The following is a 12,895-nucleotide window of genomic DNA, read 5'->3' as shown; positions in this document are numbered from 1 at the left end:
CGAAAGATGTTCCTCTCACCCCATCAATCAGGAAATTCCAAGGGTTTTAGGAGCTCTGTGTCAAGAAGCAGAAGGAAGACCAAATGTGTATGTCTTATTATATTATAGTGTCACACCTAGAAAACTAATAATCAGGATTTTTTAGTGAGTTTGAATTAGAAGTAATGGTATATGAATAGTCTTGTGATAGGTATTTTTAGGCTTTGATATAGAACCTAATTTTTATTTAATGTCTGTATATATTTTTACTGGGAAGTCCTAACTGATATTTGTGTCTTAAAAATTATCTAAAATAGATTTTAATAGACTATCTTACAACTCTTTTGTCTAATATCTATCCCAATTATTGAAAAATTTTGAAGTGGCTAAGATGTATGTCTGATGTACGTTTTTATTTTTGGCTGTGTTGGGTCTTCGTTTCTGTGCGAGGGCTTTCTCTAGTTGCGGCAAGCGGGGGCCACTCTTCATCGCGGTGCGCGGGCCTCTCTATCGTGGCCTCTCTTGTTGCGGAGCACAGGCTCCAGACGCGCAGGCTCAGTAGTTATGGCTTACGGGCCCAGCTGCTCCGCGGCATGTGGGATCTTCCCAGACCAGGGCTCGAACCCATGTCCCCTGCATTAGCAGGCAGACTCTCAACCACTGTGCCACCAGGGAAGCCCTGATTTACTTTTTTTAATTAAAGTTTTTATTTTGAGATAATTATAGATTCACACACAGTTGTCAGAAATAATACAGGGAGATCATGTATACCCTTTGCCCAGTAGTAACATTTTGCAAAACTAAAGTAAAATATCACAACAAGGATATTGACAGTGATACAGTCTACATACAGAATAGTTCCATTACCACAAGGATCACTCTTGTTGCACTTTTATAACGATGCCCACTTCTTTCCTGCCTACTCATTCCTTGACCCCTGATAACCACTTTTCTGTTTTCCATTTCTACAGTTTTGTCACTTCAAGAATGTTATATAAGTGGAAATATATGTTATCAAACAAAAGTTCGTGTGCCGGACACACAGTGAGGCCAAACAAACTGAAACGTCAGAGTTTGGAGCAGAGAAATGTTTATTGCAGGGCCAAGCAGGGAGACCAGGCAGCTCGTGCTCAAAAACCTCAAACTCTTTCCAGGGAGAAGTTTTTATAGGCAAAATTTGGGGTGAGGGCTGCAGGGTGTGTATCTTTCTTCTGGTTTGTTGGTGGTGAGGTAACAGGGCGGTGCTCCAGGAATCTTGTGCTCAGCCTGAAGTTACCATCCTCTACCTGGGTGCCGGCCTTATTTCCTGCAGAAGACCTCAAGGGAGCGGGGGAGGGATAAATTGGGAGATGGGATTGACATATACATACTACTATATATAAAATAGGTAACTAATACGGACCTACTGTATAGCACAGGGAACCCAATACTCGTAATGACCTATATGGGAAAAGAATCTAAAAAACAGTGGATATATGTATAACTGATTCACTTTGCTATACAGCAGAAACTAACACAACATTTGTAAATCAACTATACTCCACTAAAAATTTTTTTAAAAAAAAGAAGAACTCAAAAATATTTGTAACATATATTCCTTGAGGAAGAACCAGGATCCTTCTTTAATCCCTGCACTATAGTTTCTTGATTGTTCCTCCTTTGTTTCTGCATCCCCTATTTCCCTGATTAGTAGCTGTTTGAATATGCCCTTTGGAACTCTGGGAAGATCGAGGAGGCTGAAGCCTTTATCCTACAAATAAGAAATGGGGGATCCAGAAAGGCTTTTGTTCCTAGGAGGGCCCCACAAGGTCCTGCTTGGTTTCACATACAGTATGTAATCTTTTGGGATTGGTGTTTTTCACTTAGCCTAATGCTCTGTAGATTCAGATTGTTACATGTTTCAATCAGTAGTTTGCTCCTTTTTATTGGTGAGTATTGTTCCATAGTATGGATGTGCCACAATTTGTTTAACCATTCACCCATTGGAAAACATCTGGATTGTTTCCATTTTTTGGCTCTTACAAATAAAGCTGCTATAGACATTCATGTATAGGGTTTTGTGTGAACATAAGTCTTCATATCTCTGGGATAAATGCTCAGGGGTGCAGTGTCTGAGTCATTTGGTAGTTGCATGTTTAGTTTTAAAAAAATCTACCAAACTGTTTTCCAAAGAAGCTATAACATTTTACATTCCCACCAGCAAAGTGTGAGTGATTCTTGTCAGCATTTGGTGGTGTTACTATTTTTCATCTTGGCCATTCTGATAGGTGTATAGTGATATACAATGTGAGAATGTCTCAACTTCCCCTTCATTCCTGAAGGATAGTTTTGCTAGTTCTGAGTAAATATGTAATTCTTTTCTTTTATACTGGGAAAATATTCTGTCACTTTCTTCTGGCTTCCATGGTTTCTGATGAGAAATACGCTGACCTTTGAATTGGAATGTTTTTCCTTATAGCAAGGTGGTGTTTACCTGGGCTGCTTTTCAGAATTTTTTCTTTTCTTTACTTTTTAGAATTTTAATTATGATATGTCTTGTAGTGGATTTTTTTCTGTCATGTTTGGAGTTTTCCCAGCTTATTGAATCTATAGATTTAATGTCTCTTGCCAAACCTGGGACATTTTTAGCCATGATTTCTTCTAGTGCTTTTTCAGCCCCTCCCTCTTTCTTTTCTGCTAGGACTGTGAAGACACGAATGGTGGATCCTTTATGTCCTGCAGGTCCATGAGCCTCTGTTTAGTTTTTGTTTTTTCAGTCTACTTTCTGTCTGTTATTCAGACTGTATAATTTCTATTTTTCTATGTCTTTGTTCACTGATTCTTTTCTCTGTCCCTTGCTATTGAGCCTATTCCATGATTTTAAAATTCTAGTTATTCTAGTTTCAGTTCTAAAATTTCTATTTGGTTCTTCTTTTTACCTTCTGTTTCTTTGCCAAGACTTTTATTTTCTTGAGATTTTATATCTTTTTCTTTTCATTCAAGTGTGTTCATAATTGTTCATTGAAACATTTTTATCATGGCTGCTTTAAAATCTTTGTCATATAATTCTAACATGACTGTCATCTATTGATTGTCTTATATTCATTCAGTTTGAGATATTTCTGGTTCTGTATATAATGAGTGATTTTTGATGAAATCTGAACATTTTTGTATAGTGTTATTTAAAACTTCTGTTTTAGCTGGCTTCTCTAACACTACCCTGGTAGGGCAAGAGGGTATGCCAGCTGGGAGCTGAAGTCCAGGATCCTTACTTGGCCTCTTTTAATGCAGAAGGTGACGGGCTTCTCATTACTGTTGGATAGGGGTGGAAGGAAGTCTAGGCTCCCCATGTGGTCTCCACTACATTGCCGGGTGAGGGTTACTACCAGCCAAGAGGGATGAAAATCCTGGCTTGACCTTCTGTGACACCACCCCAGTAAGGTATTGGAGTGCCTTATTCCAGCCTCAGGCAGGTGGAAGTCTAGGATCCCCCTTGACATTTGCTGGCATTGGTAGGGGGGCGAGGTCATAATTTTTTGTTTTTGTTCTTTTAGATTTTCTATAATTTGTATTAGATTGAACATGTGTTTTTTTTAAATTTTTATTATTTTTTTCTTTTCCTTTATGGTTTATTACAGGATGTTGTATATAGTTCCCTGTGCATACAGTAGGACCTTGTTATTTCTCTGTTTTATATATAGTAGTGCGTATCTGTTAATCCTACACTCCTAATTTATCCCTCCAGCCACCCTTTCCCCTTTGGTAGCCGTAAGTTTATTTTCTATGTCTGTGAGTCTGTTTCTGTTTTGTAAATAATTTCATTTGTATCATTTTTTTAGATTCCACATGTAAATGATATCATATGATATTTGTCTTTCTCTCTTTCTGGCTTACTTCACTTAGTATGAAATCTAGATCCATCCATGTTGCTGCAAATGGCATTATTTCATTTTTTTTATGGCTGAGTAATATTCCATTGTATACATATACCACATCTTTATCCATTCATCTGTCGATGGATATTTAGGTTGTTTCCATGTCTTGGTTATTGTAAATAGCGCTGCAATGAACATAGGGGTACATGTATGTTTTCAAATTAGAGTTTTCTCCAGATATATGCCCAGGAGTGGGATTGCTGGATCATATGGTTACTCTATTTTTAGTTTTTAAAGGAACCTCCATACTGTTCTCCACAGCGGCTGCACCAATTTACATTCCCACCAACGGTGTAGGGGGGTTTCCTTTTCTCCACACCCTCTCTAGCATTTATTATTTGTTATTTGTAGACTTTTTAATGATGTCTATTCTGATCTGTGTGAAGTGGTACCTTGTTGTAGTTTTTTTTTTTTTTTTTTTTTTTTTTTATACTGCAGGTTCTTATTAGGCATCAATTTTATACACATCAGTGTATACATGTCAGTCCCAATCGCCCAATTCAGCACACCACCATCCCCACCTCACCGCAGTTTTCCCCCCTTGGTGTCCATATGTCCATTCTCTACATCTGTGTCTCAACTTCTGCCCTGCAAACTGGCTCATCTGTACCATTTTTCTAGGTTCCACATACATGCATTAATATACGATATTTGTTTTTCTCTTTCTGACTTACTTCACTCTGTATGACAGTCTCTAGATCCATCCACGTCTCAACAAATGACTCAATTTCGTTCCTTTTTATGGCTGAACCTTGTTGTAGTTTTGATTTGTGTTTCTCTAATAATTAGCGATGTTGAGCATCTTTTCATGTGCCTGTTGGCCATCTGTGTCTTCTTTAGAGAAATGTCTATTTAGGTCTTCTGCCCACTTTTTTTTTTTTTTTTTAATAAAGGAGATGTAGTTCTTTTTTTAAAAAATTAAATTAATTAATTAATTTATTTATTTTTGGCTGTGTCAGGTCTTAGTTGTGACATGCAGGATCTTCGTTGCAGCGTGTGGGATCTTTCGTTGTGGCGCACAGGCTCTTTGTTGTGGTGTGTGGGCTTCTCTCTAGTTGCCGCGCTCAGTCTTCTTTCTAGTTGTGGCATGCAGGCTCTCCAGTTGAGGCACGTGGGCTCAGTAGTTGTAGCGTGCGGGCTTAGTTGCCCCTCGGCATGTGGGATCTTAGTTCCCTGACCCGGGATCAATGCAGTGTCCCCTGCATTGAAAGGCGGATTCTTTACCACTGGACCACCGGGGAAGTTCCTTCTGCCCATTTTTTGACTGAGTTGTTTGTTTTTTTGTTACTGAGTTGTATAAGCTGTTTGTATATTTTAGAAATTAAGCCCTTGTTGTTCTCATCATTTGCAGATATTTTCTCCCCATCTGTAGGTTGTCTTTTCGTTTTATTTATGGTTTTCTGTGCTGTGCAAAAGCTTATAAGTTTGATTAGGTCCCGTTTATTTTTGTTTTTTTATTTCTATTGAGGCCATGGTTTTTTATGTGGTGTTTGGCTAGAGTTGAGTGATTATTGTATAAGTTTTCTGTCTGCTAGGCTATCCCTTTCCTGTTCCTTTGGCTTTTGTTGGAGCTTCTTTTGGTCTGCATGCATTGGCATTCCTGTGTTCCTAGTCTTATCAGCTCCAAATCTGGGATAAATGAGGCAAAAGGAAAACCCAGGGAACTGTGGTGTTCCTCGTGTCCCACGGTTCCTAGCTGGTCTACCTTTTCTTCACCTTTCAGTCTTTATGTTTATAGTTTTATATTTATATAATGTCCAGGGTTTTTCATTGTACTTTGTGGGAGGAGTAGGGAAAAGTACTCCATCTTCCCAGAAGTAAAGTCCTGGTTGACATTATAAAAATAAATTCATTAACTTACTGCCTCTTGAATGTTTCAGATTTCCATTTTGAAATATCAAAATTTGAGCACTGTTATAGTGTCTGGAAAATTAACTTGATTTTAAAAAATTTATAGTAAAAAATTAAAATTTTTTGCATGCTATAAGTGTTTCTGCAGTAATATTGGGGGATTCCTGTTTTGGGGGGCAAAGAGTTCTTTTTTGATCTTTTAATTTCAAAAATGGGAAAAACAAGGTGTATTTCTTAGACATATTAAACAACTGATCTATTTTCCCTATTTGTTTTTAGCTTATAGTTGCAACAACATGTATGGGAGTAAACCATCCCATATTTTCCCGTAAAACTTTTGATTTTTGTATAGTGGATGAAGCCTCTCAAATTAGCCAACCAATTTGCCTAGGGCCACTTTTTTTTTCACGGAGATTTGTGTTGGTCGGGGATCATCAGCAGCTTCCTCCCCTGGTACTGAACTGCGAAGCAAGGTAAGCAGACGTTGAGGTTTCAATTTTAAACTAGATTCTTTTTAAGGGACAGTTTCAGTACACTGATAAGCTTGAACTGGATTTGTTGACAGAGCTCTTGGCATGAGTGAAAGCTTATTCAAGAGGCTGGAACAGAATAAGAATGCTGTCGTACAGTTAACCGTGCAGTACAGAATGAACAGGTATTTGTGTAACAGTGTCAGCTATGAGTGATTTTTGTATTTGTGTTCATCACTAAAACTAAAATTATTTTGTAATTCCCTTAGTAAAATTATGTCCTTAAGTAATAAACTGACATACGAAGGAAAGCTGGAGTGTGGATCAGACAAAGTGGCCAATGCAGTGATAAACCTACCTAACTTTAAAGATGTAAAGCTGGAACTGGAGTTTTATGCTGATTATTCTGAAAATCCTTGGCTGGTTGAAGTTTTCGAGCCAAAAAATCCTGTTTGTTTTCTTAACACAGACAAGGTAAAAAACAAAAAAACAAACATTTTCTTTAGTTTTTCTCCTTTTGCTCTATTTGTATTCCTCAGTTTTCAGTAGCGATTGCTTCCTTAGAGCTTATCAGTTAAAACTAGTGTACTTCTTGTACTTTAACACAAAAGAATCTTTTCTTTCTATAGACTCACTGTCTTTGGGAGGAGGTTTATTCTGGTGATTGATAGATGTCAAAATTGACTTTTGAAGTAAGAAAGCTAGAAAGTGAACTCAACTGTATAATTACATTTCCTCGAAAAGAAATTGGCATTGATATTGTCAAAGGTCTGGGTTTACAAATGGACAGCAGATACAATAAATTGATGTCCTTTTGAAGACCTTTTTTAAAAAATAGACTTTATTTTCTAGAGCAGTTTTAGTTCCACAGCAAAACTGAGCTAAAAGTACAGAGATTTCCCATATATCTCCTCCCCCCACCGTATGCACCTAAAGATCTCTTTGCAAATCTGTCATTAAACAAAAAATCTGCACAAGGACTTTAAATGACTTGAGTCTTATTTCTAAGAACTAAGAACAAATTTTTGACCCTATGTTCGCACAGTTTGTTTTATATAGTGCTTCTCATTATTGATCTGGAAGTCTATGTAAGTTCAAATAAAAATATAATGACCAATTATATGTATGCATGTTATTCTAAAATAGTTATATCTCTTGTTATTAAGATGGGTGGAGCCAGCTGGTTGTTAAAAATAGGGCCTTACCATGTGTGTACCATGGTGGAATTTTCATTCTCTTGGAAATTGCCTTAGTGTTTCAGGGTGAAGAATTAACACCTAGGGGCAGGCAGGCTCTGGGATATTTAGTCACATAAACTGATCTCACAAATGACTGCTTTTATAAACCACAACTCTAATTTATTAGTTATAATTTACCATTTTTTAACCTCACCAGTGATTGTTCAGATTCTTTTTTGCTACTCACATTTCCTCTTTCTTGGCATCAGGATTCCAAATAATATTTATTCCAAACAAATAAGTTTCATTTATTCCAAATAAAATTAATCAAGGTTACTTAGGAATGATGTAGGAGCAAAACAATCCTTTGAAAGTTCTACTAGGTATGGTAGAACCTGGGGAAACTTATCGCTCCATTATTTGTATAAAAATCAACAAGAAAATGGAAAGGGCACAGATATAAGAGCCAGATCTAAGTTTGAATCCTAGTGCCACGATTTATTGTGAAGCTTGGGCAGGCTACTCATCTCTTCTGACCTTTGATTCCTATAAAATGGGGGATAACACAGTAAAGTTTGTGAAGCCCAGTGTATGGTCGGCTTTCATAGAGATTTTAGTATGAACTCTATGTAGCATGTTTAAGATGGGTTGCCTCTGGGTGGCTTTCTGAAAGTGACTAATATCATTCATTTTTGTTAATTCTTTTACCTTCAACTTTAAGATGAAGATATTTTTCATCTGTTTCCACATGTGGTAGTACCATCTCTATGGCCACCTGTGTACTGACAGTACTCTTAACTTCAGAGATTGTTTTGCAAGCAGGATGCATATTTTTTCTATTTAGGTTCCAGCACCAGAACAAGTTGAAAAGGGAGGTGTCAGCAATATAACAGAAGCCAAACTCGTTGTTTTCCTGACCTCAATTTTTATTAAGGTAACATAGAATTTAATTTTGAGGGCTAATTAATATTAAGGTGCAGAGTAATAGAATATTAGAATGCAAGGAACTTTAGATCTAAAGTTAACTTTTGTTTATTAAGATAAAGAGGAATGAAGCCTGATTGTTTTTATTTTGAGAACATTTATCTAAGACATGTAATTTTTTATACAGTAATGGCATTTTGAGTTTCCATTTAGGATAACTTTTTGTAACATCAGATAATTCTGATTGCGTCAATTTAGTGCTGAAGTCAGTATGATTGGCAATTGGAAACATCTGTTGTAAGGGATAGCAGAAAGTGAAAGTACTTTTTTTGGTATGGCAACACTGTTTTGGTGGCATACAAACCATTATACTGCCACGAACTTCTAAATATCAAGGGAACAATGTTTGAGGAAATTATTTCATTTCAGGAAATGTGGATGTAGCCTTAGAGTGAATTCAATAATTGTATTTACTCCTTGTGATAGGAACATGTATTGTAAACGTCAATTGGGCACATTATGTAAACATTTAATAAATTTAGTAAAGCTTAAATAACAAAAGTCAGGATTTTTTCACTTTAAATTTTGTTCTTTTCTGTTTAGGCTGGTTGTAATCCCTCTGATATTGGTATCATTGCACCATACAGGCAACAGTTAAAAGTCATCAATGATTTATTGGCACATTCTTCTCTTGGGATGGTCGAAGTTAATACAGTAGACAAATACCAAGGAAGAGACAAAAGTATCATTCTAGTATCTTTTGTTAGAAGTAGTAAAGATGGAACTGTGAGTTAATTGTATTTTCTGCTTTGTTGTCTGATTTGTATTTTATATTTGTTTGGGACATTATTTACCTCTCTTTTTTTTTTTCCTCTTTTTTAATTGTAAAAAACACATAACATAAAATTCACCTTCTTAACTATCTTTTAGTGTACAATTCACAAGTATTAAGTATATTTACAGTGTGTGCAACACATCTCCAGAACGTTTTCATTTTGCAAAACAAATTCTATACCCATGAACAATTCCCTAATTCCCACTCTCTCCTTTCCCTGGCAATCACTTTCTGTCTCTGTGACAGAAGAATTTGACAGAATTTTATGAATTCTGTGAATTTTCCATATAAGTGTAATCATACGGTATTTGTCCTTTTGTAAGTGGCTTATTTCACTTATCGTAATGTCCTCAGGGTTCATCCATGTTGTAGCATGTGTCAGAATTTCCTTCCTTTGAAAGGCTGAATATTATTCCACTGCATGTATATACCACATTTTGTTTATCCATTTATCCATCAGTGAACGTTTGGGTTGCTTCTACCTCTTGGTTATTGTGTTTGGAGCATTTTAAACATATAGGCTTCCCTAGATATACTTTCAAATTTATAGATAATTCCAGGCTTCGTTTTTTTTTTGCGTTTTTATCTCTCCTTGACTCATTTTTCTTGACTATGCGATACCTTCATATGGTTTTTAAGATACACGTAGTAGAGGGACTTCCCTCGTCATCCAGTGGTGAAGACTCCACACTTCCAATGCAGGGGCTGCGGGTTTGATCCCTGGTCAGGGAACTAAGATCCCAGATGCCACGCTGCGCAGCCAAAAATAAATAAATAAAATAAAATACACATAGTAGAAAGTCTCCCTTCTTCCCTGTTCCTCTACTCAGTTCTTACCCTCACAGATAATCACGTTTGGTTTTTTGGTTTGGTTTTGTTTTTGTTTTTTTGGTAACCGTCTAGGTTTCCTTAAGCATATGCAAGCAGATATGAATCAGTATTCATATTTCCCTCTTTTTTGCACAAAAGGTAATATATACACTATTCTGGACTTTGCTTTTTCCACTTAACAGCTTGGAGATCTTTCCATGTCATTACACAGAGATTTCATTCTGTTCTTACAGATGCATAGGTTTCCACTGTATATATGGGTCACGGTATATTTAACCACTCCTCTGAATCTTCTACTATGCCAAGTTTCTATTACTGTTAAAAACAATGCTACACTGGGGCTTCCCTGGTGGCGCGGTGGTTAAGAATCTGCCTGCCAATGCGGGGGACCACGGGTTTGAGCCCTCGTCTGGGAAGATCCCACATGCCGTGGAGCAGCTAAGCCCGTGTGCCACAACTACTGAAGCCTGCGCGCCTAGAGCCTGTGCTCTGCAACAAGAGAAGCCACCATAATGGGAAGCCCTCACACCGCAACAAAGAGTAGCCCCCACTCGCCGCAACTAGAGAAAGCCCGCGCACAGCAACGGAAGACTCAACACAGCCAATAAATAAATAAATAAATAAATAAAATCTATTTAAAAAAAAAGAAAAATAATTTAAAAAAAAAAAGAAATGGAGAGCTTGTTTCATAGATATTAAAAAAAAAACAATGCTACACTGAGTGGAGATAACTTCAATTCTTTTTTTTAAAAAAAATATTTATTTATTTGGCGGTGCTGGGTCTTAGTTGTGGCACGTGGGATCTTCGTTGCTGCGTGCGGGATCTTTAGTTGCGGCATGTGGGCTCCTAGTTGTGGCATGCGGGATCTAGTTCCCTGACCAGGGATCGAACCCGGGCCCCCAGCATTGGGAGCACGGAGTCTTAACCACTGGTCCACCAGGGAAGTCCTAACTTCAATTCTTTATTATATATATTTAATATTTTAAAACTTTTAATATATTTTTATTGTATGTATTTAATAATTTAAAATTATGGCTAGGATATCATACCCATGATAAGATACTTGAAGTTGGCACTGTGGGCAAGTTTTTCCAACTGTCTGGATTTTAAATGTGTTGATGAATCTTTTTTGCAGTATACGTTTTTGAAAACTCAAAAAACTCGAATAAATAAGAAAACTCAAAGAACGAAAATTACAATTTCTTTCAGCTTGGTGAACTGTTGAAAGATTGGCGACGTCTTAATGTTGCTATAACCAGAGCCAAACATAAGCTGATTCTCCTGGGATGTGTGCCCTCACTAAACCGCTATCCTCCTTTGGGGAAGCTACTTTATCATCTAAACTCAGAAAAATTAATATCCTTTTTGTTTTATATATGGCAACATTTGATTGTGCTATTGTGAGTACTTCATTTATGTATTTGTATAAACTAAAACTCAGTGTCTCGTGTTTCCCATGGGCATATTTCAAAAGATCTGATTCTGCAAAGGAAAGAGAGAAAACAATTCACAGGAAGTAATTTTAAGCAAAAAGTGAAATAATGAAGGTGGTGGAGAAGGATAGTTTATGAAATGAGAAAGGGGAAAAAAAGGGACTTGATTTTTTGCCCTAGGAACAGGGTGCATGTTTCCTAGAATACATCTAGGAAAACTGGTTATCCCTTCTGGTTCCTCTCCCCTCAATTTACAACCTTTTTAAAAAAAAATCTAGGACAAAGTATTATATTTAAAAATGGAGATTATTACTTGTCATATTGTATTAATAGATTATTTTAAAAATAGATCATCTCTTTAAAAAATTATATGTAAGTCTCAGGCTAAGATATGTAAACCATATTGCTTAAGTATATTATTATCCATAGAATGCCATAAAAATCTTTAAATTTTTTTAGCAGCCCTGTAAACCAAATTACAGAATGTTAGATAATAATGTCATATATGTTTTTATGTAATCCCACATTGTGTTAAATATATCTTCCTTAATTTATTTTACATCATTGATCTTCCATCAGGAGAACATGGAAGTCTTTGTCATATATTGGGTGATTTTCAAAGAAGATAAAGCACTGTTTTCCTTGCTTTTTCCAAACCATCATGATCTTCTCTAACTGTTGCCTATTTATAATTTGGATATGCTGTAAAATCAGTGCCTGGTTACACTGTGAAGATAACTTTTATCCCAAGGGTAAGAAATGATGTAAATTTACTCTTTCAGAGTTCCAGTTTTTTTGTTTTATTTATTTTTTGGTATAACCTTGTTAAACATAAAGTTCTATTACCATACAAAATTTAACATAGTATTTTTTTAGTACAGGTGTACCAAAACTGAAAAGTCTAAATTTATAGGTATTATAAATGTGTTTTTGTATGATCCAGAGTTTGATAAATTTCTACCACCTTTTAAAGATGGGATGAATTTTTCAATCTGAGGTTTAAATCTTTAAGTCTAAATTTTCAAGATTAATTTGATCTTTTAGATTTTTTATCAGAGATGTTTTCACTTTAAACCTCGTCTTTTAAATTATCACTGATAAATATATTATTTCTAGTTAATTTCTGATTCTCCTTACTCTCCCACTTGTTATTTTCACTTTTCAGTATTCTAGTAAAAGAAAATAATTCCTACTGTTCTTTTGAGAAGAAATTTTGTTTGCTGAATTGATGACAAATTAAAAAGGTGTATTCCTATTTTCACTTATTCATGTTCATATGCCCCTTTGTTTTAGGGCATTTCTCAATTTTCTCTTTTGGTATAAAAATGTTTTGTAAAACAATTGCCTCAAAGTGTTTGATTACTTATATTGTGACCAATTTTAACCTTAATGTATCCACCTTTGGCAGGGAAATCTCTCATTTCTCTCAAATTTTTTCTTTTTAATGAATGTTAAGTATGTTAAAAATTGCTGCCTCTA

General features: G+C 35.9%; 1 protein-coding gene across 5 annotated transcripts in view; it reads left to right on the top strand.

The window, feature by feature from the left end:
* The window catches only part of SLC25A16 (solute carrier family 25 member 16), an 88,949-nt gene extending 77,562 nt beyond the window's left edge, over nt 1-11,387 (top strand). For 4 of the 5 annotated variants that reach the window (XM_068547689.1, XM_068547687.1, XM_068547686.1 and 1 more), the window contains 6 exons: nt 6,024-6,217; nt 6,310-6,399; nt 6,484-6,688; nt 8,237-8,326; nt 8,920-9,102; nt 11,193-11,387. In XM_068547689.1, coding sequence (XP_068403790.1) covers nt 6,024-6,217; nt 6,310-6,399; nt 6,484-6,688; nt 8,237-8,326; nt 8,920-9,102; nt 11,193-11,387 — 957 coding nt within the window. Of the gene's footprint in view, nt 1-6,023; nt 6,218-6,309; nt 6,400-6,483; nt 6,689-8,236; nt 8,327-8,919; nt 9,103-11,192 lie in introns of those variants that run through there. The other variant, XM_068547688.1, reaches the window with a different exon arrangement.
* Nucleotides 11,388-12,895: the final 1,508 nt, after the last annotated feature.

The sequence above is a fragment of the Eschrichtius robustus genome, chromosome 7 (assembly GCF_028021215.1).
Source record: "Eschrichtius robustus isolate mEscRob2 chromosome 7, mEscRob2.pri, whole genome shotgun sequence".
Classification (NCBI taxonomy): Eukaryota; Metazoa; Chordata; class Mammalia; order Artiodactyla; family Eschrichtiidae; genus Eschrichtius; species Eschrichtius robustus.
This window is presented reverse-complemented; position numbering and strand designations above follow the sequence as displayed.